Genomic DNA, 23,946 nt, shown 5'->3' on the forward strand with positions numbered 1-23,946 from the left:
CTGATCAAAACACCTGTCTTGGGCTCCGCCCCTGATCAAAACACCTGCCTCAGGCTCCGCCCCTGATCAAAACATCTGCCTCAGGCTCCGCTCCTGATCAAAACACCTGCCTCTGGCTCCGACCCTGATCAAAACACCTGCTTCAGGCTCCGCCCCTGATCAGAACACCTGTCTCAGGCTCCGCCACTGATCAAAACACGTGTCTCGGCTCCGCCCCGATCAAACCATCTGCCTCAGGCTCCGCCCTTGATCAAAACGCCTGTCTCAGGCTCCGCCCCTGATCAAAACACCGGCCTCAGACTCCGCCCCTGATCAAAACACCTGCCTCTGGCCCCACCCCTGATCAAAACACCTGCCTCAGGCTCCTCCCTGATCAAAACAATTGCCTCAGGCTCCGCCCCTGATTAAAACACCTGCCTCAGGCTCCGCCCCTGATTAAAACACCTGCCTCAGGCTCCGCCCCTGATTAAAACACCTGCCTCAGGCTCCGCCCTTGATCAAAACACCTGTCTCAGGCTCCGCCCCTGATCAAAACACCTGCCTCAGGCTCCGCCCCGACCTGAAAACTCATTTTTCAGTTCTTTAACTGTGGACTTTTCTCCTGCGTGCAGCTCACAGAACATCTGCTTGAGTTTAGGATCCATTTATTTATTTCTCATGACGTCCTTCAGTAGATCTGCTCCTTTCTTCTCTTTGGTCTTCTCCGTCCTCCTCAGAGACTTTAAGTCATGAGGGGTCGGTGGGACTCGGCGCCTCTTTAAGCGTCTTCCATCGTCTAATCCTGAGTCTGCAGAGAGCAGTTTGTCAACTTTCTGTTGGACAAACATGTTCCTCTGTTTGCACCTTTAACTTCACGGGAAAAGTTCAAACTCTTTAAAATAATTAAATGTGTAAGATGGTGCATCAGATTAATAAATTTGTGTCTTTTACATTCGCCACACAACTGTAGTTACAGTGAAGTGCTTTTAAATGTTAAAAACTGAATTTTATCACAACTTAACATTTGATCCAATAATTCTCAGTCGGGTCATCTGGACAGTTTCTTTTTATAGAGACGTTTCGCCCTCCATCCTCGTCGTCTCCTCCCAGGCAGCCACAGCCAAAGTGCCTTGCGGCTGCCTGGGAGGAGTCGACGAGGGACAGGACGGGCCCCAGAAACCATCTTAGCTCCAGCAAACTGGTTGGTCCACTTAAAGAGTTTACTGCTTGGTGGGGAAACAGTTTACTGGAACTCCTCAGACTGATGAAGCCCTCTGGATAGAGGGCGAAACGTCTCTATAAAAGAGAAACTGTCCAGATGACCCGACTGAGAATTATTGGATTTGACACCTGGATGATTGAGCATGAACTTTAACATTTGATCTTTTTTCCACTCTTGCAGTAACTCTTTGTATTTGCTCATTTTCACTTCAGTTTTTATTTTATTTTTTACCTTTCTTGTATAATATTGATGTAAATGAGTTGTTTGCTTGTTGCATGAACAGTTCTCGTCCTTGTACACAACACTGTTTTAGGCTCATTATTGTAACAGAACATTTAGCAATTTGGCACTCCATCTACAATCCCTCGTTTTGTTTTTTTATCCGTCTCCAAATCCTCCTCTTCCTCCTCATGCTGAGCTCTGCTGTCACTCTAAAGGAGAAGCTGGAAACTTTTCTGAAGATAAAAACTGATTTCTAGGAGTGAAAAGTGGCAGAAAGATCATCGAGATGTGATGGAGCTTTCTGCTCTACAGGACGATGGGGATGATTTAAAGGATGATTTGGTACGATGATCGTTAAAAATACACAAGTGGCACAGAAAGGAGAGAAACTTTGACAGAATATAAATTAAATAATCACGTAAAACAGACTCAGTGAGTTATTTTACTTCAACATTCGACATCAGAACTAATTGTTCATCTAACGTCAGATTTTCTGCTGTGTCTCCAAGGCTGTGAATATTTATGTAAATGTGAATTCTTAGTTTTCTATTTGTATTAAATATGTAAAAACCTCAGTCTTTTTTCTTATTGTCATAATGGAGTCTTGTACGTAGAATTTTGAGGAAAGTGATGTATTTCATTCAATTTGAAACAAGCCTGCAACAACAGAATGTGGGAAAAGGGAAGAACTGTGAAAACTGTACGGATGCACTGTAATGCGGGAGAAAGCTCTGCCTGAGGGGTTTGAACCATTTTCTGTTCATGTTACACAAAGTGATGAGAAGTTAACCTTTGCCAAGTTTAAAACGAAGCTGAGAGTTTAGTGCTGTTAGTTCAACTGAAGACAGCGTGATGAAAGTGAAAGGAAGAGATGATTGGAGAACAAAACTCACCTGTTACTGAGGCCAGACGAGACACAAAGCTCTGGAGTGCACTTCAGTCCTGGGCGAGCGCAGAGCCAAGACAGTGGTGTAGTTCCTGTAAGAACACCACGAACAAGGACATAAACTGCTGGCGGAGAAGGCAAGACAAGGAAAGCAGAAAGCACATTGTCACAGATGCTGCAAAACTCAAGGCTTTCGACACGAGTTGTAAGCTCAGAGCCATGTTTTGGAGTTGGCTGAGGGCAGCAGCATTGCGCTGAAGAAGGGCACTGCCAATTAGAGCTGTCATTTCTAACCCGAGCCCTAAGCCTGGCCCCACCCGACCCGAATTTGGGGCAGGCCGGTCTATGATAATGTGCTGGATGGGTGGGTCAGGTCGGTTCAGGCTTTTAATTAGGTGAGGATCAGCCGCATTCCAATTATATGATAACATGGCCTGCCATACAATCAGCAGCCGCACGTGGCTATTTCTCCGTGAGCTGATCGGCCTTGAAAGAGTAAAAAGTTCAGTTAAGCTTCAGATGGGACTGCACTGCAGGCAGCGATCCATCGCCCAAATGGACGTTCATTCAGCCGCTGCACTCAGCGGACGTGCGCGGCCGACGACCCAAACAGGTGAGATCTCAAAGCAGACATGTCAGAGCAGGGTCCATGTCTGAATAATGCAGAATGCAGCAGAAACAGGGTTTAATGCTCTTTTACAGCCATGAAATTACAAACACCCCCTCAGCTCCGATCTTCTGCCCCTTTTATTCAGCCCCGACCGTTAATAACTCATTTTTAAAAAAAGGGGGGGGGGGGGGTCCGGGTTCGGATCTGTGAATTACTGTTAATTCGTCGGGTCAGGTGGGGTTTCGGAAATGATGACTGCGGGCTGGGGCCGGGTCGGAGCAGATTTTTTTGGGTCCGAATGCAACTCTACTACCAATGTTCACCTGAGAGACAGCAAGGGCCGAGTTGTAAACGGTAAATGGACTGTACTTATACAGTGCCTTTATTTCTAGTCAAGATACTCACAGCTCTTTACAACAATCTGTGCCTCATTTACCTCCACACATTCATACAGCACTCTACTACATCTCTGCACAGATCATGTGAACAAATCATTCTAAAGAGAATAATCAGAGCTTTGTCACATTCATTCACTGATGGGACACATCGGAGGCAATGAGGGGTTCAGTGTCTTGTCCAGGGACACTTCAACATGTGACTGCTGGTGGAATCGAACCCCCAACTCTCCCACCGGAGGACGACTGATATAACCACTCAGCCACAGCTGCTTTAAGATAGCTGTGGAGATAATACTGATGGACGCACTATATGTGCCATCATTTTCACAGGACATCTTTTTGGTCAAAACTGCTGTTGCTCAAGGAGCGACAGTCATTTTCAAAGACGGACAGAAGGACTTCCATAAAAATGGTACGGCTTTTGGTATCCATATTTATGACAGACCGTTCTAAATAGTTATAGACTAAATGGATGAACATAATGCATGTTATGACATTCAAACATGGCATTTTAGCCCCCTGTAGTCATAATGATGTTAAAGTTGTGAGTGTTACAGATGGAATGAAAATTAAAGGTAAAGTTAAAACTGAAACATGAAATGTGCATGCAGGCTAAATTTGCTCATTTGGTTTGGCTGGACCTATAGAAGCAGCAGCTAAAGATGATTTTAGATATACCTTATTCTGGAGTCATCTTATTTTATGAAAGCTGAGTGATACTGCTAAAGGTACAGAGAAGTTCACTGCTGATGTTGCAGCTTATGGAAAAATCCAATGTACAGGGTAGTCAATGGTCAGTAAAAATGCCATTAGACATGATTCAGCTCTTCATTCTCCCCATCTGAATAGGACAGCTGACAGAACCTGCAGAACCGCTTGAAATGACAAGATGTTAATTCAGATTAAACTGCCTAGAGCTGTGAACCTCTGCAGTTCAGACTGCTGCTGTTACAACAGACGTGTGGGGCAGACGCTATACTTTTTTTAATTACACCTTTATTTTTACAGGTAATCGTTCTCAAGAGATAACTTTCAAGTTCACATACAACAACTACAGTGAACACTAAATTATTACTAATATTATCAAACATTATATGTTTAAATGACACTTTTTGTTGTTCAGTTTGAAAAACTTTTTGCTGTAAACAAGAAAAACCTTTAAATGGAAGAATGATGGGAATAAAAATAAAAAAACAATTTGCACCAATGAATAAATAAATAAGTAGTTTTACTTTAAACATATAAACATATCCTGAAAATACATTTTGTGACAAAAAATGATCCAGAAGATTTTTTTTTATTCTGTCACTGATGTCATTTATGAAGTTTCATAAAAAAATGACAGGTAAACATTAAGTGATGAATTTAGTTTGATTTAACTTGAAGCGGATATTTTCATCGTGTCTCTGCTGCCGGTCAGCCACATTTTCCTCTTCAGCTCTTCAACCAAGGTAACCAAAGCAAAAGCTAACACTAGGATGAAATGGTTACTAAAATTATTTAAAACTTAACACCAAAAAAAAAAAACTTAAATACATTATCTTACATCAAACTCTCTTCGGCTACTTTCGGCTAACTTTTTTAAATTTTTCTACCTGGATTAATGAGCATGCATCAGGATATATCTTCGGCTATGTTCACACTGAAAGGAAAAGCGGCTCAAATCTGATTTTGTAATGACAGTCTGAACGTGCCAAATCCAATATTTTCCTAATCCACTCCAGGCCTTTTTCATATGTGGTTACCCACAATGCCAAACATTAAATTTAGCTAATTCTGTTTCTGATTTCTAAGACTAAAAGACATCTGCTGTTGTCTATACAGGTGAAGCGCTGTCAAACAGCCTAAAGCTGCCGCTGCAAGGTGATCTATCAGTGCTGGTTAAAACATTTTACAACGCAATTCTAAGTATCCATATATGTTCACTTCCTGTTCCTGTTCAGTGTAATCTATCTCGTGGGTTTTCAGAATTTCTAGATAAATAAATGGTCTCTCCCATGTTTGGACTCTTCATGCGTGTTGAAACATGAATTTGATTCCCTGCAGTTTGAACCATCATGTCTTCACTGTTAAACTTTTTATTTTTTTACATCTTCACTTCCCGGTTGTTTGTCCTTGTGTGTGGAGACTTTGATGCTTTTTAAGATTATACTGACACCTAAACCTTTTCTTACAAACATCACACTGAAATGGTGTCTCTCCAGTATGAACTCCTGTATGTTTTCTGAGATCACACTTATATTTAAAGCTTTTCCCACAAACTTCACACTGAAATGGTGCCTCTCCCGTGTGAACTCTCGTGTGTTTTCGGAGATTAGATTTATATTTGAAGCTTTTACCGCAAACATCACAATGAAAAGTTGCTTCTACCGTATGAACTTTCATGTGCTTCGTAAGGTCGCTTGGATACTTTAAACATTTACCACAAATCTCACATGGATACTCCGTCGTATGGACCCGCATGTGTTTTGTAAGATCCATTTCTTTGTTAAATCTATAGCCACAAACATCACAACCAAAGGGGTTCTCTCCTGTGTGAAAACTCATGTGTCTCTGTAAATTACCTTGTTGTGAAAATCTTTTACTGCAAAACCCACAAACATACGGTTTCTCTCTCGTGTGAACCGTTGCATGTTTTGTGAGCAGATATCGACGCCTGAAACCTTTCCCACAAAGATCACAGTGAAATGGCTTTGCTCTGGTGGGGACTGTTTTCTCAGAATCTAGAATAAATTCAGTTTCAGGTCCGGAATCTGACATAGGTTCCTGCCATTCCCCATTACTGATTTCAACTGAAGTTTTTTCATAAATTATGTGTTTCAAGTTAATACTCAGATCTGGTTTTCTGCCTAGTTCTGGTTCTACGTAGTCCTCCTCATCAGTTTCTGTTTTGATGTATTCTATTATTCTGCTGGTTGAAGGTTCGTTCTCTTCATTGTCTTCAGTTTTGATTTGATAAAACTGTGAGGACTCCATTTTATCTTCATCGTATTTGTTGTACGGGAACCTGGTGATGTCCTGCACATGAAGGTGCTCTTCATCCTGACAGCTCCACAGGTTGTCCTCGTCCTTATTTATGTGGAAAGGTTCTGGGTCCTGCTGATCCAGACTGGAACTCCACTCAAAAGGAACCTCTTCTTTAATCACCACCTGCAGAACATCTGCAGGTAATGCTGAAACACACAGAAACCATTTGAATGGATAAAGGCTTTGTGTTTACACATGTATCACAGGTGACATGTTGATCAGAAACAGCATCTCTTTCAGGTAATTATTCAATTCAGGTAATAAGATCAAAAACTGATTAATAGAAAGGCTGATGACCAGAACAACTGAAGTAACACTCAAAACTATGACCTTTTTCCTATTCAGCAGCTTACTTGCATGAAAAACACCTTTGATGCGGCTTCATTATTTTTTTATGAAGTGAAGAAGACTCGGCTTGTGTCTGTCAGGTTTAAATAATGTCAGAGGAAAAAAAAATAGTGTAAGGCTAGAGCAGGATTTTCTACAGAGATTTACCTGGTTTACAAACTGGCCAAGGGTTTCTATTAAGGTGCTTTTAGCCGACAACAAGAAACAAACATCAGTCATAGAACATGTTGGATTAGCATAGTTGGAGCCAAAGGTAGGCAGTAGTTAACATCTAGGAAATTTTAATGAGACTGCTGTAAGAGCGATGCTAACAGAGCTAATGCTAGGGAAATTCAGAAGACAATTCTGAAAAATGTCCTAAATTTCCTTCCTGAGCTATTTAAGGACTCCGACTCCGCCCCCGACTAATCAGTGACCGACAGTGTTCTGACGTCACGTTTTAGTACCTTGTCATTCGGGTTAGAACCACAGAGCCAAGGGTACTGAAAATAGTAACAGGTGCTAAGTACCGGTACTAATGGAAAAGCCTCAGAACCGGGCCAAGTAGGGTCCAGTTGGCCCGTACCGGTACTAATGGAAAAGGGACAAACTGACCACATTTCCTCACTCTGCTGCTGTTTTTACTTGCTCTACTCCACCTGTTTGTACTTATTTCAGTCCTTAAAATGTTTTTTCTTCCTATCAATAGAAAGTACACCTTGACCTGTCATTCTGTTTGCTTGTTTCTCCTTCCTATCCTCTCAAACCCCAGCTAGTCGAAACAGATGGCCATTCGTCCTGAGCCTGGTACTGCTGGAGGTTTCTTTCAGTTAAAAAGGAGGTTTTCCTTTCCACTGTCTCCTTTGTGCTTGTTCAGGATGGAAAACTGTGACAAAGTGAAGATTCAACAAAATCTGCTGGCTTCCTTAGATAGATAACTTTTACTAATTGGCTTTTTATACATGTGAATGTTTTTGTACAGTGCCCCGAGACAAATTCAGTTGTGACTTGGCGCTATATAAATAAACTGAATTGAATTAAGTGAATTATGGAAAACATAATCACATTTGCCAGTACTGTAATCCATAATTGAAAATAATTACTCACTGAATGTGGAAAAATTGCATTTATTGAACTTAAATATCAGTTAGAAATTTAAAAAAAAAAAATTTCCATTTAATAACTGAAAATATTTATTCAAGTTCAAACTACATGATAAAATAACCAACAAAAAATCTTGAGGGGGAAAAAATCTTAATTCCACTTTATTATGACGTCTTTAACATTTCTGACAATTTTCACCTAGTCTCTTATCATGTGGTGCATTGATAGATAATAAAATAATTTATATATTAAATGTGAAAAAATATATATTTTAGATTAACATATTTAAGTGTTTCTGTTCAAAATAATGTTCAATGCATTCCTAACATGCTCACAAATTTACTTGTAAATCAAATATAAATAAAAAACCTTCCAGTCTTTTTGGAAATTAAAACCCTTTAAATGTTTGGCTTATATGAGGGCAAAGACACAGCCCTTCCTTTTGTAAATTAGTTTCTTGAAATATAAACTTAACATTCCCTCTGTATTTCATATCCATTACATTAAATTTAGTGCAATACTATTGTATTTGAGCCTCTTTAATCTGTTGTTTTGCTCACTTTGGCTTTATTTACTTTTAAAGTTCTGCTCTTTGTTAAGACACAATTGGGTTTTGAAAACTGCCTAAATCAGGTGCAACTTTATTTTCTTAATATATCTGTTGCACACGCAGCTACAAAATCTTTAATAAACATGTCATCTTTATTTTTAGTAGACAATAAATATTTCTAAATAAACCTTGGAATGGAGCGGTTTATTTATTGTGTAATTTCATGTTGTGTCTGTTTAGAGAATCCCGCCGTGTAAAGCTCACACTGCAAACATCGCAGCTAAATGTTTTTTTTCCTGTGTGGACAACCTTATGCACAGAAAGATGCGATGACTGCACAAATGCTTTTCCACAGACGTCACAAGCAAAGCGTCTAATTCCAATGGAAACTTTTCTAAATTTTAAGTGAATTGGAATGTGCTTCTTAAGATCTGCCTTTCTGAGAAATTTTTTATCACATATGTCACAATTAAATGGTCGCTCTCCTGTGTGGATTTTGAAATGTTTGCTCAGATTTCCTTCTCGTGAAAATCTTGCATCACAAACACTGCAGATGAATGGTTTCTCTCCCCTGTGGCGCATCATGTGAGCGTCAAGGTCACGGCAACGTCTGAAACTTTTATCACAACTACAACAAGCAAATGGTTTTTCTCCTGTATGAAGTGACATATGTTGCTTAAGATTACCCAGCGAGCTAAATGTTTTCTCACAGCCATCACAATGAAATGGTTTTTCTCCTTTGTGATATTTCATGTGGTTCTTAAGGATACGTAAATTGCTAAACGCTTTATCACATTCATTACAAGCATATGGTTTCTCTCCTGTGTGGAGTCTCATGTGATATTCAATTTGTTGTTTTTCATAAAACCTTTTTCCACACTCATCACAAGCAAATCGTTTCTCTCGTGAATTGGCTCTAGTTTGCTTCTTTCTAGAACATTTCTTCAAAAACAAACTGGAAGAGTTTTCAGCTGAATGAGAAGTCACGTGTTTCTGAAGAGAATGCTTGTAAACAAACTGTTCACAACACTCCAGGCTGCTGAAGGATTTCTTGGTAACTTTATGTCCCTCATTGCTTTTTATTCCTGATCCAGGTCTTCTCGTTTCCTTCCAGTCTTCATCACAATCTGACATACTTTCACCCCAAGCACCATCATCACCAGTGACTTCAGTGTCTGCAGAGTCTGAAGCCTTTTCATCAGTTTTTGGCTGTAAGTGATCCTGGTTCCTGTCTGGCTCTGGTCCTGCACAGTTTTCTCCATCAGGTTCTATTTTCAGCTGTTCAACTGAGCTGCTGATTGAAGGTTGTGTCTCTCTGTTGTCTTCAGTTTTGATCTGATGAAGCTGGAATAACTGAGGTTGCTCATCATCTTCACTCGTCACAGGAAACGGCTCTCCTTCCAGACTGCCCCAGAGTTCCTCCTTTTCCTGCTTTATGTGGAGAAGTTTTGATTCCTGCTGGTCCAGACTGGAGCTGAATAGATGAGGAACTTCTTCTTTGACCTTAAATAGCTGCTGGTCATCTGCAGGAGACACAGACATCATATGGAATTTTTGTAATCACACAAAGGTTGATGATGAAACTAACTTTATAGATACAATTTGACCCCAGATCCCTGCTGTCTGAAGCTTTTGTGGCTTTGCTCATGGAGCTTTGTTCACTTGTCAGTTTGCTGCTGAAAAAAGAGCCAGACATTTTGCCCAAGTAGTCTATGATGGTGGCAAGAAACAGCTTCTCGGTGCAGCAAACTAACAGTGCATACGGAAAATATTCACAGCGCTTCACTTTTTTCACATTTTGTTATGTTAGAGCCTTATTCCATATTGTATTAATCTCTTTCCTCAAAATTTTACACAAAATATTCCATTATGACAATGTGAAAAAATATTTGAAATTTTTGCAAATGTATTAAAAAAAATTAGAAAACTAAAAAAAATCACATTTACGCAAGTATTCACAGCCTTTGCCATGAAACTCAAAATTGAGCTCAGATACATACAGTTTCCACTTATCATCCTTGAGATGTTTCTACAACTTAAATTGAGTCCACCTGTGGTGAACTCAGTTTATTGTGCTTGATTTGGAAAGGCACACACCTGTCTATAGAAGGTCCCACGATTGACAGTGCATGTCAGAGTACCAACACCAAGTATGAAGGCAAAGGAAATGTCTGTAGACCTCCGAGACAGGATTGTGTTGAGGCACAAATCTGGGGAAGGATACAGAAAAAATTCTGCTGCTTTGAAGGTCCCAATGAGCACAGTGGCCTCCATCATTCGTAAATGGAAGAAGTTTAGAACCACCAGTACTCTTCCTAGAGTTGGCGGGCTGTATAAACTGAGCAATCGAGGGAGAAGGGCCTTTTTCAGGGAGGTGACCAAGAACCCGATGGACACTCTGTCCAAGCTCCAGCGTTCCTCTGTGGTGAGAGGAGAACCTTCCAGAAAGACATCCATCTCTGCAGCAATCCACCAATCAAGACTGTATAGTAGAGTGGCCAGAAAAAGCCACTCTTTAATAAAAAGCACATGGCCGCCCATCTGGAATTTGCCAAAAGGCACCTGAAGGACTCTCAGACCATAAGAAACAAAGTTCTCTGGCCTGATAATACAAAGATTGAACATTTTGGTGTGAATGCCTAGCGTCATGTTTGGGTGAAACTAAGCACCGCTCATCACCTGGTCAATACCATCGCTACAGTAAAGCATGGTGGTGGCAGCACCATGCTATGAGGATGTGTTTCAGCAGCAGGAAGTGGCAGACTAGTCAGGATAGAAGGAAAGATGAATGCAGCAATGTACAGTGACATCCTGGATGAAAACCTGCTCCAGAGTGCTCTTGACCTCAGACTGGGGCGACGGTTCATTTTTCAGCAGGACAGCGACCCAAATCACATGGCCAAGATCTCAAAGGAGTGGCTTTAAGACCACTCTGTGAATATCCTGGAGTGGTCAAGCCAGAGCCCAGACTTGAGTCCGATTGAACATCTCTGGAGATATCGGAAAATGACTGCACAGACGTCTCCCATCCAACCTGAAGGAACTTGAGAAGTACTGCAAAGAAGAATTGGAAAAACTGCTTAAAGATAGGTGTGCTAAGCTTGTGGCATCATATTCAAAAAGCCTTGAGGCTGTAATTGCTGCCAAAGCTGGACCAATAAAGTATAAAGCAAAGGCTGTGAATACTTACATAAATGTGATTTCTTGGTTTTCTATACATGTTAATAAATTAGCAAGAACCTAAAAAAAAATAAAAAATCACATTGTCATAATGGGGTATTGTTTGTAGAATTTTGAGAAAATAGATCAATTTAATGCAATCTGGAACAAGGCTTAACATAACAAAATGTAGAAAAAGTGAAGCACTGTGAATACTTTCCGGAAGTACTGATTTTTCAACTCAATTTTACCAGCTTGGTGATCAAACTGGAGCTAAATGCAGCTCTGGGTAAAAGTCTAACAGAACAAGGCACACTAGCTCAGAGTGAACAGGAAGTGCTGCAAGCAAAGACAGAAGAAAGGCATATGGCTAAGATTGCTAGCAATGCTTGTTGAAGCTATTAACAAATCAGCCTTTCTGATGCACTTTCCAGTTAATGTTCACTCGTTAGACATTAAGATGAACTTAATGTGACTCCAACTGAGTTCCTGTAGGTTAACAACAACATGATGAACTCACCTTACCAGAATAAGGAGCTACTCTTCTTCCAGGTTGACAGTAGCAATCTGTTGGGGAAATCTTGTGGAAGTGGCATGTGTACATCAAGAAAGGCTAGTGCACAAACTGTCATCTGGTGATCAACCATTGTTCGAAGTCAGTAGAATATCTATCAATGAAATAAGTATCGCTCTCGGCTGAAACTGTTGGCAACTAGTGGGAGACAAATATGCAAAGAATATATAAATTTCACTTCAAATCAAGAGTAAATTGGTGTGTGTGTGGGTGTGTGTGGGTGTCACATAAAATCATTTAAACAAATTATCTCCAGTGGCCTTTTTGAGAGTAAGTAAATGTAAGTGTGTTGATGTACATTTTTAAGAACAAGGGTGATGTGTCATGCCAAGACAGAGTACCACAGATGCCATCTTTGCTTTGAGAATGCTGATGGAGAAGTACAGAGAGGGTCAGAAAGAACTCCATTGTCTCTTTGTGGATTTAGAAAAAGCATATGACAGGGTGCCGAGGGAGGAGGAGTGGTACTGCATGAGGAAGTCTGAAGTGACAGAGAAGTATGTTGGACTGCTACATGTATGAGGACGGCAGGACACGTTAGATTGGTATAAGGCATGAATGAGGACAGCATGACAAGTGGTAAGATGTGTTGTAAGATGGAATGACAGATAGTATCAAGGTGGAGGTGAGACTGCATTAAAGATCAGTTCTGAGCCCCTTTGTTTGCACTGCTGATGGGCAAACTAACGTATTAAATCAGGCAGGGTGACATTATGATCTGTGGTGAAAACAGGGAACAGGTCTAAGTTGTATACTTCAACTTAGAAAGGTTGAAGTATACATTTGAAAGAAGAGGAATGAAAGACAGCCACTGTAAGATAAGAGTACGTGTGGGAATGAGAGGGAGACAGATGGAACAGTGAGGCTACAAGAAGCATGCTGATTGCATGACATAAATGATTGTCCATGCTGCTGATCTCTTGCTGCTGATTATCTTATGCAGCTGTATGCATTCATACCTATCTGCTCACCAAAGACATGTTGGGGCTGATGTTACACCATATTGTTTTACATGGTTAGTGTTTGGCATATGTCTTGGATCTTTTGATGTGGCGTTTGGCCTTTATTTAGCATAAATCTTAGTGTGTATCTCGGTCGTTATTGACTGTTTCTTTATATACTTTATATTTTGCTATTTTTTGGTGTAACTGGGACCGTGTACATAATTTCGTTCCACCTCATGTACCACGTGCTGGAAACGGCAATAAAGTTGACTTGAACTTGAGCAGAGGACAAGAGGCATGTCACACAAACTCCCAGTGAAATATGAACTAAAATTTGCCAAAGGTTTGCATGCATAGTGAAACAAAATGGAATTTGTATAGACATCACGCAATAGTAGAGTGATAGTTGAGAAACCTGTATCTTGCAAATACATCTTTTTCTTTGTCCTGCAATCGTTTTGTCACTGAATATCAAATATGGACCTCAAAGTGCCAAAACTGATGGATAAGGGCCAGGATATCATGCTAAACTCTGCAATGGGTCTCCTTGCTGCTTCTACAGTTAGGAGAGTCAATAAGGCCAAAACCAGGAAAAGGAAGATCAGAAGGGAGATTAAAAAAAGAGTGCGTGGGTGAAATAATAGCTTTTCAAGACACAAGTATGTCATGTAGAAGTTGTTCCTGGAGCACTTTTTAGAGACAGAAATGTCATGTCATTCAGGGAATTTGTCAGAATAGACCCAGAGATGTTCAACAAGATGGTGGAAGTAGACCTTGAAGAAGAAAATAATGAACAGAAGAAAGCCTCTGGACTCAAGCTGGCCATCATTCTGAGGGGACTCTCACAAGTTGCCCTCAACACTGTTAGTGTTGTACCAGAGATGTGCAAAGACATCTACAACACTGTTATGAAACAGCTTTAAGTTTCCCACAACAGAAGAAAAGTAGGACATAGTGCAGAGCTTCTCAGACAAGTAGACATTGCTTCTCGAAATTTCAAGCATGTGAGGAAGCTCCACCTCATTCTGGCAATCTGTGTTACAACGGCAAAGGCTTCCTTCCATGATGATGAAGCCAGACATTTCTTCATTTTTAGTTTAAGGTGGAGACCTCAGACTACCACTAAAATCATCTTTGCAGCCTGTGTCCTACACAACTTGTTAACTGAAAAAAGTTCAGTTGAAATGCGACAAGCAGCAGCCAGAGAGGACCCAACGACACATGAAGTGCAAGCAGTAGACAAAAAGACAATAAGACCTCTCCTCGATTAATCCAGAAGCAATCAGACAACACAAGAACAGTTGGGGACAAAATAAAATCAAATGATTTCTGACGGAGGCAGCACGGTGGCGCAACTGGTAGAGCTGCTGCCTCTCAGCGAGCAGGTCCCTGGTTCAAATCCCAGTCCAGGGGGCCTTTCTGGGTGGAGTTTGCATGTTCTCTCTGTGCTGCGTGGGTTTTCTCCGGGTACTCCGGTTTCCTCCCACAGACCAAAAACATGCATGTTAGGCTGATTGGTAACTCTAACTTGTCCCTAGGTGTGAGTGAGAGAGTGAATGGTTGTTTGTGTCTATGTGTCCCTGTGATGGACTGGAGACCTGTCCAGGGTGTCCCCCGCCCCTTGCACAGTGGTTGCCGGACATGGGCACCGGCGACCCCCGTGACCCAAAATGGAAGAAGCGGGTAAAAGATGATGGATGAATTTCTGACGGAGTTCTACAGCTGTTGCAGAACAGGAAGGTGGAATTACAAAACAATGCTGACCAAGCCAGAGTGTTTAAAGACATCCTCATGAAAACATTTCATTGTACTTTTAATAAATAAATAGTTTATTACACTTTATACACTTTTAATAACGGTGTAAATCTTTGGGTACATCATCAAAAGATTGACAAATAAAAATGATTATTTGATACACATTTTATTTTGCAAGTGTAAACAATGCGTTTATGCAGAGTCAAGTTAAAAAAACACATTTTCATATAGTAGCAAGAAAAAAAAAAGTAGCAATCCACAAAAGATACAGGTCCAGCACTCCAGAATTACAAGTCATGGGTAATCATGTAAGCGGTACAAAATTACAAAGTAAGTTAGAGTCTTCCTCAACCCTGCCACCGGGCTCGGCACTGCCCTGCAGCTACAACTCACTGATATTAAGGTTGGGCGATTGGACGACTGTAAAGACCATCGGCCGTTAGAGTCTATACATAAATTTGTTTTAGGACAATAGTTTCTGCTTTTTTTTTTTAAAGCTTTGCTTTTACATAAGACCTGTGACCTGTAAATGACTAGAATACACACCTCAACCTGAACCTGCCCTAACTCATCTTGATTGAGTGCAATCCACCTCTTTTGGTCCCAGATAGTAAATCTGCTGACTTCCTGTCAGGTGTCGGTCCAGATGTTGGACACCTGACACCAGCTGAACTTCTGTAGGACACCACCGCTGTTTTACTGCTCAGCAAAAATCTGCGTGATCATTTAAATAAGCAACAAATTAAATAAAATGTCATAATAAAAGATGACAAATGAAAAACTATTTTAAGATAAAGATTTGTTTTAAGATACAGTAAATGTCAGGCATCAGCAGAAAAAAACGAAACAAAGAACAATTGTTGCATTTTATTGTTTAAAACTACTTCTTAATGGCTCTAAATCTGAAATAAGGATTTTGGAATAATTGAAGGTCAAAATTAAGTTTAATTGAAATAAGAAAAAAACAAGTTTATTAATTTCTTGTGTTAATTTCTGTGATGGACTGGAGACCTGTCCAGGTGTCCCCCGCCCCTCGCACAGTGACTGCTGGACATGGGCACCAGCGACCCCCGTGACCCAAAATGGAAGAAGCGGGTAAAGATGATGGATGGATGAATTTTTTTAAACACCTTGCGGTTAGGATGTGCTTTTTGATTGCCTCATTTATATTATTATTTGTATTTATTATATTATTTGACAAACAAAAGCAGAAATATAATAAAACATGCAATTGTTCTAAGAATCAGACAAAATTAAGTGGCAACGCAGAAAGATTTTGTCCACAACAAAATAAATAAATAATAAACTGTGATGCATCACAGCGGCTGTTTCCAAACTGCTAGAGTCTGCCCAACAGATTAAACAATTATACTTGATTTGTTTAGATTACAGTTATTAGTAACAGCTGGATGATAATCCTTATTTGCTTTTGTTTGCAGCTGCTTTGTTTAAAACAATAAAACCACGGTTGGTTAAGATTTCTAGCTGAAGTGACGATGATTGTATGCTGAGACACAGTCCTCCCAACATACGTGCACTGGTGCACCGCGGCTTGTCGAGAAAATATGATTTATAGTCATTTTTCATGCAGGTTCTAACTTTCAAAGTCTCACATGGTGTGACAGTAAAGGCATGATGCCAGAGATGAACACATTTTAATGTGATAAATGTGCCTGCAGCTCTTAATATCAGCCCTGAGCTCGATGCACAGACCTGGATTATTTCTTGTCAGAAGTTTTAAGTAACTTCTTGGTTTAAAACTAAAATAATCCTAAACCACTGACGGTTTTATTTTTTGGACCACAAATAAGCAGCTGGTGAATAAATTGCCAATCAGTGGTGGTCGTACTGACGGCTGATGGAAAGATCTCTGTCCATCGTCCAAACCTAACGGACATAAATAAAAAGGGACAAAGCAACTCTATTAACTTCCACTGTCCAAAACTAAAACAAAAATAGCCATTTTAAGTGCCGCCATATTGCATTTTTGGAGCAGGAGTCTGAGCACTAGGGACATGGGCTGCACCATCAATATAAATAATATATAGATATATAAAGGGTTCTTTTCAACCAATAAAATTTTCTATTCAACTTTTTAAAGTGCACTACAAATTGTACCACAGGTTGCCTACATGGAGTCTTTGTGGTTTTAACTTCCATCTTCCCGCCCTGCCTCTAGTCCACGATGATACTGAGGCTGTGGTGGCTGCTTCAGCTCTGTGTTGGCGTCACGTGTCTAGCTGCTGCCTTCCTCCTGGTGACTGGACTGTTGTTAAAGTGCTGAAGGCTTCAGCTACTGTCCAGTCCCAAATAGGTGCTGTAGGGTCCAACTCTCAACTACTCACTGTGGCAATCAAGGTTAGGACAGACCATCTTGACCACTCTGTACCAGACTGCTAGAAGGTGCCACTCTGCTGTGTGTAATATCCTGCTGGCTGCTGGTACTGGCTTCCATAATTCTAAAAGAAATTAAAATTGATTAAAATGATTAAAAACTACATCAATCTGAATCAGCTGTTCTAGTGTTTCCAAAGTTCTTCTCTTGCTGAAAACTCCTTACATTGTTGAATAAAGAAAATGGGATGTGTGATGGAGTACCTGCTGGTACGCCTGCGGTTGTCTCAAGGCCAGGTGACCCGGTTGCTGAGCAGCCTTGAACCCTCGGATCACGTTCATTATGGTGAAACTACACTCATCCCACGAAGACTCTGGTATCCGAAGCATCTCGGACTCCATATACCTGCTGAAGTCTCTGACCCTCCTCTCGTGATCATTCCTTGTTGGGGTCCTGATGTTGCAGAGCAAGTTCTTGGCCTGCTGCAAAATCTGCAACATATAAACACAAAGTTATGGAGATGACAAATAAAGAAAGACATAAATGATTAAAGCTTAAGATGAATCTGTTCAAGCTTTTGTAGAATGTGTCACCTCCATCTTAGATATGTCCTCACTGTCTAGTAGAGCGGACGGTACAGAAGACGTGACCAGACGTCTCTTTTTCCTCTTTCCTTTCTTTCTGGACTTGGTCTGGGAGGTGGAAGGCTGCTGACTCCACAGCAGACTCTTGTCATCCTGCCCGGCCTCATCAGCAGCATCACCTCCAGGTTGTCCTCCAGAAAACTACCAGCACAACAAAAAGCCGAAGGTTGAGTGAAACGTTTTGAACACGTGTACTGAAGCAACATTTCACACTCACCGCGTGCGTTGCTGATGCCCTGCTGCGCTGAATGTACGGGCGAAGGAACTGGTAGCGCTCCCAGATCTTCTGATCCGTGTACGACAGTATGAGCGCGGGGGCGGCAGATCTGCGTTTCATCAGCTTCACGAATCGGGTTCGCATGTTACGCAAATGTGCATCCACTTGGATAACTGTAACATTCAAGGAACACAAAAGAAATGTCAGTATTTTTCACCAACATTATATTTTAATAACTACAGATAATAAGATTATGAATACCATGCACCTTTTGGTTGACCATAACGTATTCTCCACAACTAATATTAGTGTACTAAATTAAAAAAAAAAAAAACACATAAATGCCCACACACTCTGAGAAAATTACCTGCCTACAAATATTTGTTCTTGCCAGATTTAATTTCTAAATAAATTCTGCAATGAAAAGGCACACTTCCTACTCACCGGTCGGCAGCGGGCTGTGAAGCTTCTCCCATGTCTCACAGTTTTGCTGAATCAACTCCTGCAGGAGCTGCAGCTTCAGTTCTTTGTTCTTGTAATGCTGCTGAGCCTTATCGTAGAAGATCGGGTGACTGAGCCAAAATTCTGCCATTGTATCTTGGTGTCCGTCCCTCCAAAAATACTGTCTGTCCCCGTCAGCTGGACTCGTCTTTTTCTTCTCCTGAGCCAGTGCGTGCTGGGAGGCTGAGGAATCCTCCGAGTCCTCCTCATCGGACACAGCAGGCCCTGCGATCGGCTCCGCTTGAGAACAAGATGAACTCAATGTGACTCCAACTGAGTTTTTTTTACAGAGAAATGCAAAACTGCTGTGCACTCCTTTAAAACAACAGCAAGGAAACTAAGGTTTGGGTTCTGCACGCTTCAGAGGCTCACAGACGTTTATGAGAACACGTGAGTGACAAAACAACTGAGTTGGCTTTAAAGTCATGAAGTGTGGGAGGATGAACTTATTTATTGTCATCTAATGATTAGCTTTTATCCTTTAATTGCTTTATTCTAGTGCTTGTGACACAAACAACATGGACGAAGGGGCAACTTGTAGAAGGTCTTTAATATAAAGACATTCTGGTTTGATTTAAAATACTGGTGGATCATTTCTGGACAAACTAGTTATTATTTTTATTTTTATTTTTTTACAGCCAACTGCTTTTAATAAAAACTATTTATCCTTCACTGGACTGGCTGCTTAGAAATGACATAACATTTAAATTACTCCCACTCCATAATGTACTTTATCACAAGGATTTAAAACAGAAATTTGTTAATTAAATAAAAATACACCAAACAATGTAATCTACAGGGATAATATTAATAATCAGTTGGATCCATATTTTGATTCAGACATGGTTATTTCAGATGATTAGCTGTGCGTGTCTCACATTGTTCTACACGATCACTCCCGGTGTGAGCAGCCCGAGTCCTGGCGTTAACTCACACACGTCTGATCAGCTGCTGAGAGATTAACAAACACACAGCAGCTGAGAGCTTACGCCGTTTGATACGAGGAATCCAAAAGATCACCTGTTTTCATCATCATCAGTATCAGTGCTGTCCAAGCTTCCGTCTTTGTGGTTCTACGTCTTATTGCAACATTTCTTCTCAACGTCTGAGCCAAATGAAACAGATAAAACCTTTTTAGTTAGAGTTGCAGCTCTTATTTGACCTACATCAGTATTTTCAGCTGCTCCCGTTAACACAGCGAAGAGTTTAAAAGCTTTAAAACAAAACGGCAGGTTATGAGAAAACTGTAGACGTAAGGAACAGAGTTGCAGTGAACGTCGGTGTTCTCAGGATCGTGTCTTTTACAGTTTAAAACTAGTTGTGTATTTAAACCCAGTGTTTGTTTTCCTTGTCTGTCCGCCACAGCCTGTAGGTCATTAACTGTTCACACTGAACGAAAAGGAAAATCACCTTTTTATATTGCAGTGAAGTACCAGATGAAAAATTTTACTTTTTATCTCTGTGAAGTGTTGTTCCCCGATTATTCTTATACAAACTGATATGTGAAGCAAACCTTTTAAGATGAAGAAAAAACATCTTCAAGAGTTACTGTGCTTAAAAAAACATGTTTTTTTTTTCCTACTGTACCAAACCATGACCCTTAAACTGAGGGACGCATCCTAATTAAAGGTTGTTTTAAAATGATGAATGACAATAAACTGAATCTCGATTGTAAAAACATTTTTCAGTCCAGGGTCTCTGCTTGTCCCCAGAGCTCTAAACTACAGAGTGGATAAAGTAACGAAATGTCCAAAACACAATCAGGACAGTGAAGCAAGCTGAAACTAATTTTACTCTGAATCTGTTAGTGACACGTTTCTAAAGGCTGCTGGTGTTCGGGACAATCACAGACCAAATAAAAGTATCATAACGGGTCTGACTAAAGCTTTGCTGCAGCCTGAAGATCATAAAGATGAGAGGAATCCACATCAGAGTGAACGTCAGACAGTGCACACAGTTTGAGCAGCGTTTCTAACCTGACTTCCATTCAGCTTGGGGTCCTGCTGGTCCTCCACAGTCCTCTCCATCAGTTTCTGTTTTTATCTGTTCAGCTGAGCTGCTGGTCGGAGGTTCTGTCTCTCTGTCGACTTCAGTTTTGATCTGATGGAACTGGAATAACTGGGATCTCTCTTCATCGTGTGTCTTCGCAGGACACTCCTCTCCTTCGTCACTACTCCACAGTTCCTCTTCTTCCTTCTTAATGATGAGGAGCTCTGGGTCCTGTTGGTCCAGACTGGAACTCCACAGATGTGGAACCTCTTCTTCTTCTTTAACCTCCAGCAGCTGGCGGTCATCTGCAGAAGACATATGGACACCATGGTTAACTGTAGGCTCTGTCTCAAAATGCTTCAAACTGAAACGGAGCTCCAGGATTGTTGCAATCACGTGAATGTTTTAGGTGGAATAAATTTACAAGTGTTTCTCTCTCATTGTATTAAAAGATGATCAATGGCTTACGTTAAAATGTGTCTTTAAAAGAAACACTATCTGCATTCCCCAGCATATGAACACTGGATAAGAGAAGTTTTGTGTCATATTCATTTGGAAAAGTTTAGATATACGTTGAAAGGATCTGTTGAGAGATTTTGGGACACTTGGCAGCATTACCTTTTCTTGGAAGACGGCCTAAAGTGACCAGGTTGTACACTTTGGTGGAAATAAATATGAGCTTGAGCAAATGATACCTTGTTCTGTATGAAGATTGTTATCTGTTAACTTTATCCAGAGCAACAAAGACTTTAAAAAGTGATGCAAGTGTCCCAGCTGATTCACCCACAGAGAAGTTCAGTTTGCATCAAGTCTAATCATCTGATCACAAATTTATATTTTAGGTCTGAACTCATCAAGTCTGTTTCTCCAGACTCTGATGGAAACAATACACAGTTACCACAATTTATAAATTACTTTTTGTCATTCTTACAAAGTCTACCACTTTATTAATTACTGTTTTCTGTAAGGATTTTTATTGGAAACACAGTTGCTGATCGAAATGCAAGAAAACTCGTTTTAAAGCCGTTAAACCTTATGTTTTATAAATACGTCAGAACAAATTAATACCTAACAAATGTTACAGCGACGTATTCCATTTATGAACCTATTCATATATTTTGTTCGTGTTTATTTTAGCAGCGATGTGCTAAGCTAAGTTAGCTGTTAGCTAAGCTAAGCTAACAGTTAGCCACTTTGTGCTGGTTGTAGTAAAACTCATTAAATCTGTGATTCTTCTTACCAGATGTTTGGTTTGGAACAGCATCCTTCTGCTGATGGACACCGAGAACTTTCATCTTCACTCTCTTCTCTAAAAGCAGATTCTGAGTCTTGTTCCGATGAAGAAAATCCACTTCGTTCATGTTTTTTTAATGGAGGCTCGTTTGACAACTAGGGCCGAATCAAACAACACGGATCACCTCACACTGGAGCCGGTCCATCTCTGTCACACCGGATCCATGGAGGTCTTAGAGACCACATAAACACTTACATAATTTCTACATATATATATATTAATTAATCGACGACCGGTCTATTTAAAACCGTACAAGTCTACAGTATTTTTTGATCAGGCATCAGCTCAGACACCCTTTAGGTTTGTCCTGTGTCTCTCTGCTGCCATCTCCTGGAGTCAGTTAACTTCTACTTGGAGCACAAGTTAGGAGTCATCAGGACTCTGTACCACAGAGCAGACAGCGTCCCCACTAGCTCAGGAGCCAGGCAGAAGGAGAAATCCCACACAAGACAGGCTCTAGAGCAATGTGGATATCCTAACTGGGCCTTCCTGAAAGCAGAGAAGAAACCCAAACAGGACTCCAGTCAGCCATCAGGTGAAAAGGAGGAACCCAGACCAGTGGTCATTCCAGATGTTGAGGGAGTATCAGAGAAACTGAGACGTTTATTTTCTAAACATAACGTCCCAGTGGCTTTTAAACCCCAAAATACATTAAAGACTGGTTCATCCCAAAGATCCAGTCCCCCGGCACAAACAGAATAATGTTGTGTATGTTGTTCAGTGTCAGGAGGGTGATCAGTCTTACATCGGGGAAACTAAACAGCCACTGGCCAAAAGGATGGACCAGCACAGAAGATCAACATCATCAGGCCAGGACTCTGAGGTCTACACTCATCTCCAGGTCAGAGGTCACTCTTTCAAGGATGAAGATGTTCACATCCTGGACAGAGAGGAACGATGGTTTGAGAGAGGAGTAAAGGAGGCCATCTTTGTGAAAAGAAACCGTCCATCATTAAACAGGGGTGGAGCCTCCGGGTTCAACTGTCCCCCTCTTACAATGCTGTGATTGCTAGTATCACTCAGCCCTCTGTGAACAGTAAACAGCCATCAGGTGCTAATGATCCATTGTTAGGCTGATGGTCCTTCTTGAGCATGTGATCAGCTGGTTCTGGTTGTCAGCAGCAAACTGGTTGATCCACCCTGAGAAGGTGCTATTTAAGAGACTGAGCTGAAAACAGCTCCTCAGACTGAGGAAGTCCTCAGGATGAGAGACGAAACGTTTCTACTTTTTTGTTGTTGTTTTGCTTTTTGAATGTCCAGAGGACCAGATTGAACTTTTTAAGATATTTTGTCAAGATTGACCTGAAACAGAAGGAAAACGCAGCTAAAGTTCACATTTAAAACTTTACAGCAACAGGATTTTTTCTTCAGGTTTAAAACCTGGAGGTACTGGTTGGTCAGAACAACTAAAGTGATCAAGATGGGTTCTGAGAAACATCCACAAAAATAAGATCAACTCAATTAAAGGCCAGATGCCCTTTTATTTTGAAACAAATATATAAATGTGACTAATTTTTAGTCATTTCTGAGTTTTCTATAGTTGATTAGCTGTGGCAGCCATCTTGATTGAGCCAATCAGTTGTAGATAACCGTCAAATGATTATTTGTGAGTTTCACTAAAATCAGTCCAGTGGTTAAGCAGGTATTTTGCTAACAGTGTTGACTTCAATAGTTATGTTTTAAACTATGATGTGCAGTACTCAGAGCTGGGGACAAATTTCAGCTACAACAGCTCTTTAAATTAGATACGATTTATTTTTATCTGTTGCGTTTATAAATGTCAGGAAGTCTCAAGCAAAAATGAATCATATTACAGATGCTCCAACAAGTTTATTCTTCAGAATTATTTATTCGTTAATAACCATAAGATTATTCTTTCACTCAGTGATCGCTGTCAGACAGAAACGTCACAATATTTAACAACCGCTGTCAACTCCATCCAATAAACCAGGATGAAGTTCATTCAAAGCTCAAAGGTTCAAGCTGCTCTTTATACTTTTGGCCACAAGAAAATGAAAACTGTTGGAACGCTTATAACCCTGCTTTTAAAACAAGTGTTACAAAACTCCCATTTAGCCATCGTTAATCATTAGAACTTACAGAAAAATTGTTAATAAATGTATAAATGGTCATCTGTGAACATGGCTCAGAAAGTTCCCGTGACTTATTACATTATTCTTATATTATTTATTGCACTTATTACATTATT

At 40.5% G+C, this 23,946-nt stretch overlaps 2 protein-coding genes across 2 annotated transcripts in view; both read right to left on the minus strand.

Moving 5' to 3' along the window:
- map2k6 (mitogen-activated protein kinase kinase 6) overlaps positions 1–23,946 on the minus strand; it is a gene marked incomplete at its 5' end in the record, with an annotated part of 174,601 nt that overhangs the window by 103,254 nt on the left and 47,401 nt on the right.
- LOC119424204 (gastrula zinc finger protein XlCGF57.1) lies at positions 4,890–22,026 on the minus strand. The gene is made up of 3 exons (XM_037691682.1): positions 21,684–22,026; positions 20,431–20,748; positions 4,890–6,490 (listed from the first exon to the last, which is right to left on the minus strand). The coding sequence occupies exons 1-3, from the start codon at positions 21,802–21,804 to the stop codon at positions 5,412–5,414; spliced, it is 1,518 nt and encodes a 505-aa protein (XP_037547610.1). The 5' UTR covers positions 21,805–22,026; the 3' UTR covers positions 4,890–5,411.

Source organism: Nematolebias whitei, chromosome 17 (genome assembly GCF_014905685.2).
Source record: "Nematolebias whitei isolate Nwh7 chromosome 17, NemWhi1, whole genome shotgun sequence".
NCBI lineage: Eukaryota > Metazoa > Chordata > Actinopteri > Cyprinodontiformes > Rivulidae > Nematolebias > Nematolebias whitei.

Coding starts and splice junctions, on each gene's coding strand:
- LOC119424204 (XM_037691682.1), bottom strand. CDS start 21,804: ATGAACGAAGTGGATTTTCTTCATCGGAACAAGACTCAGAATCTGCTT. Junction 20,749..21,683: donor TGTTCCAAACCAAACATCTG/GTAAGAAGAATC, acceptor TGTCTTCTGCAG/ATGACCGCCAGCTGCTGGAG. Junction 6,491..20,430: donor CCAAGCTGAATGGAAGTCAG/GTTAGAAACGCT, acceptor TGTGTGTTTCAG/CATTACCTGCAGATGTTCTG.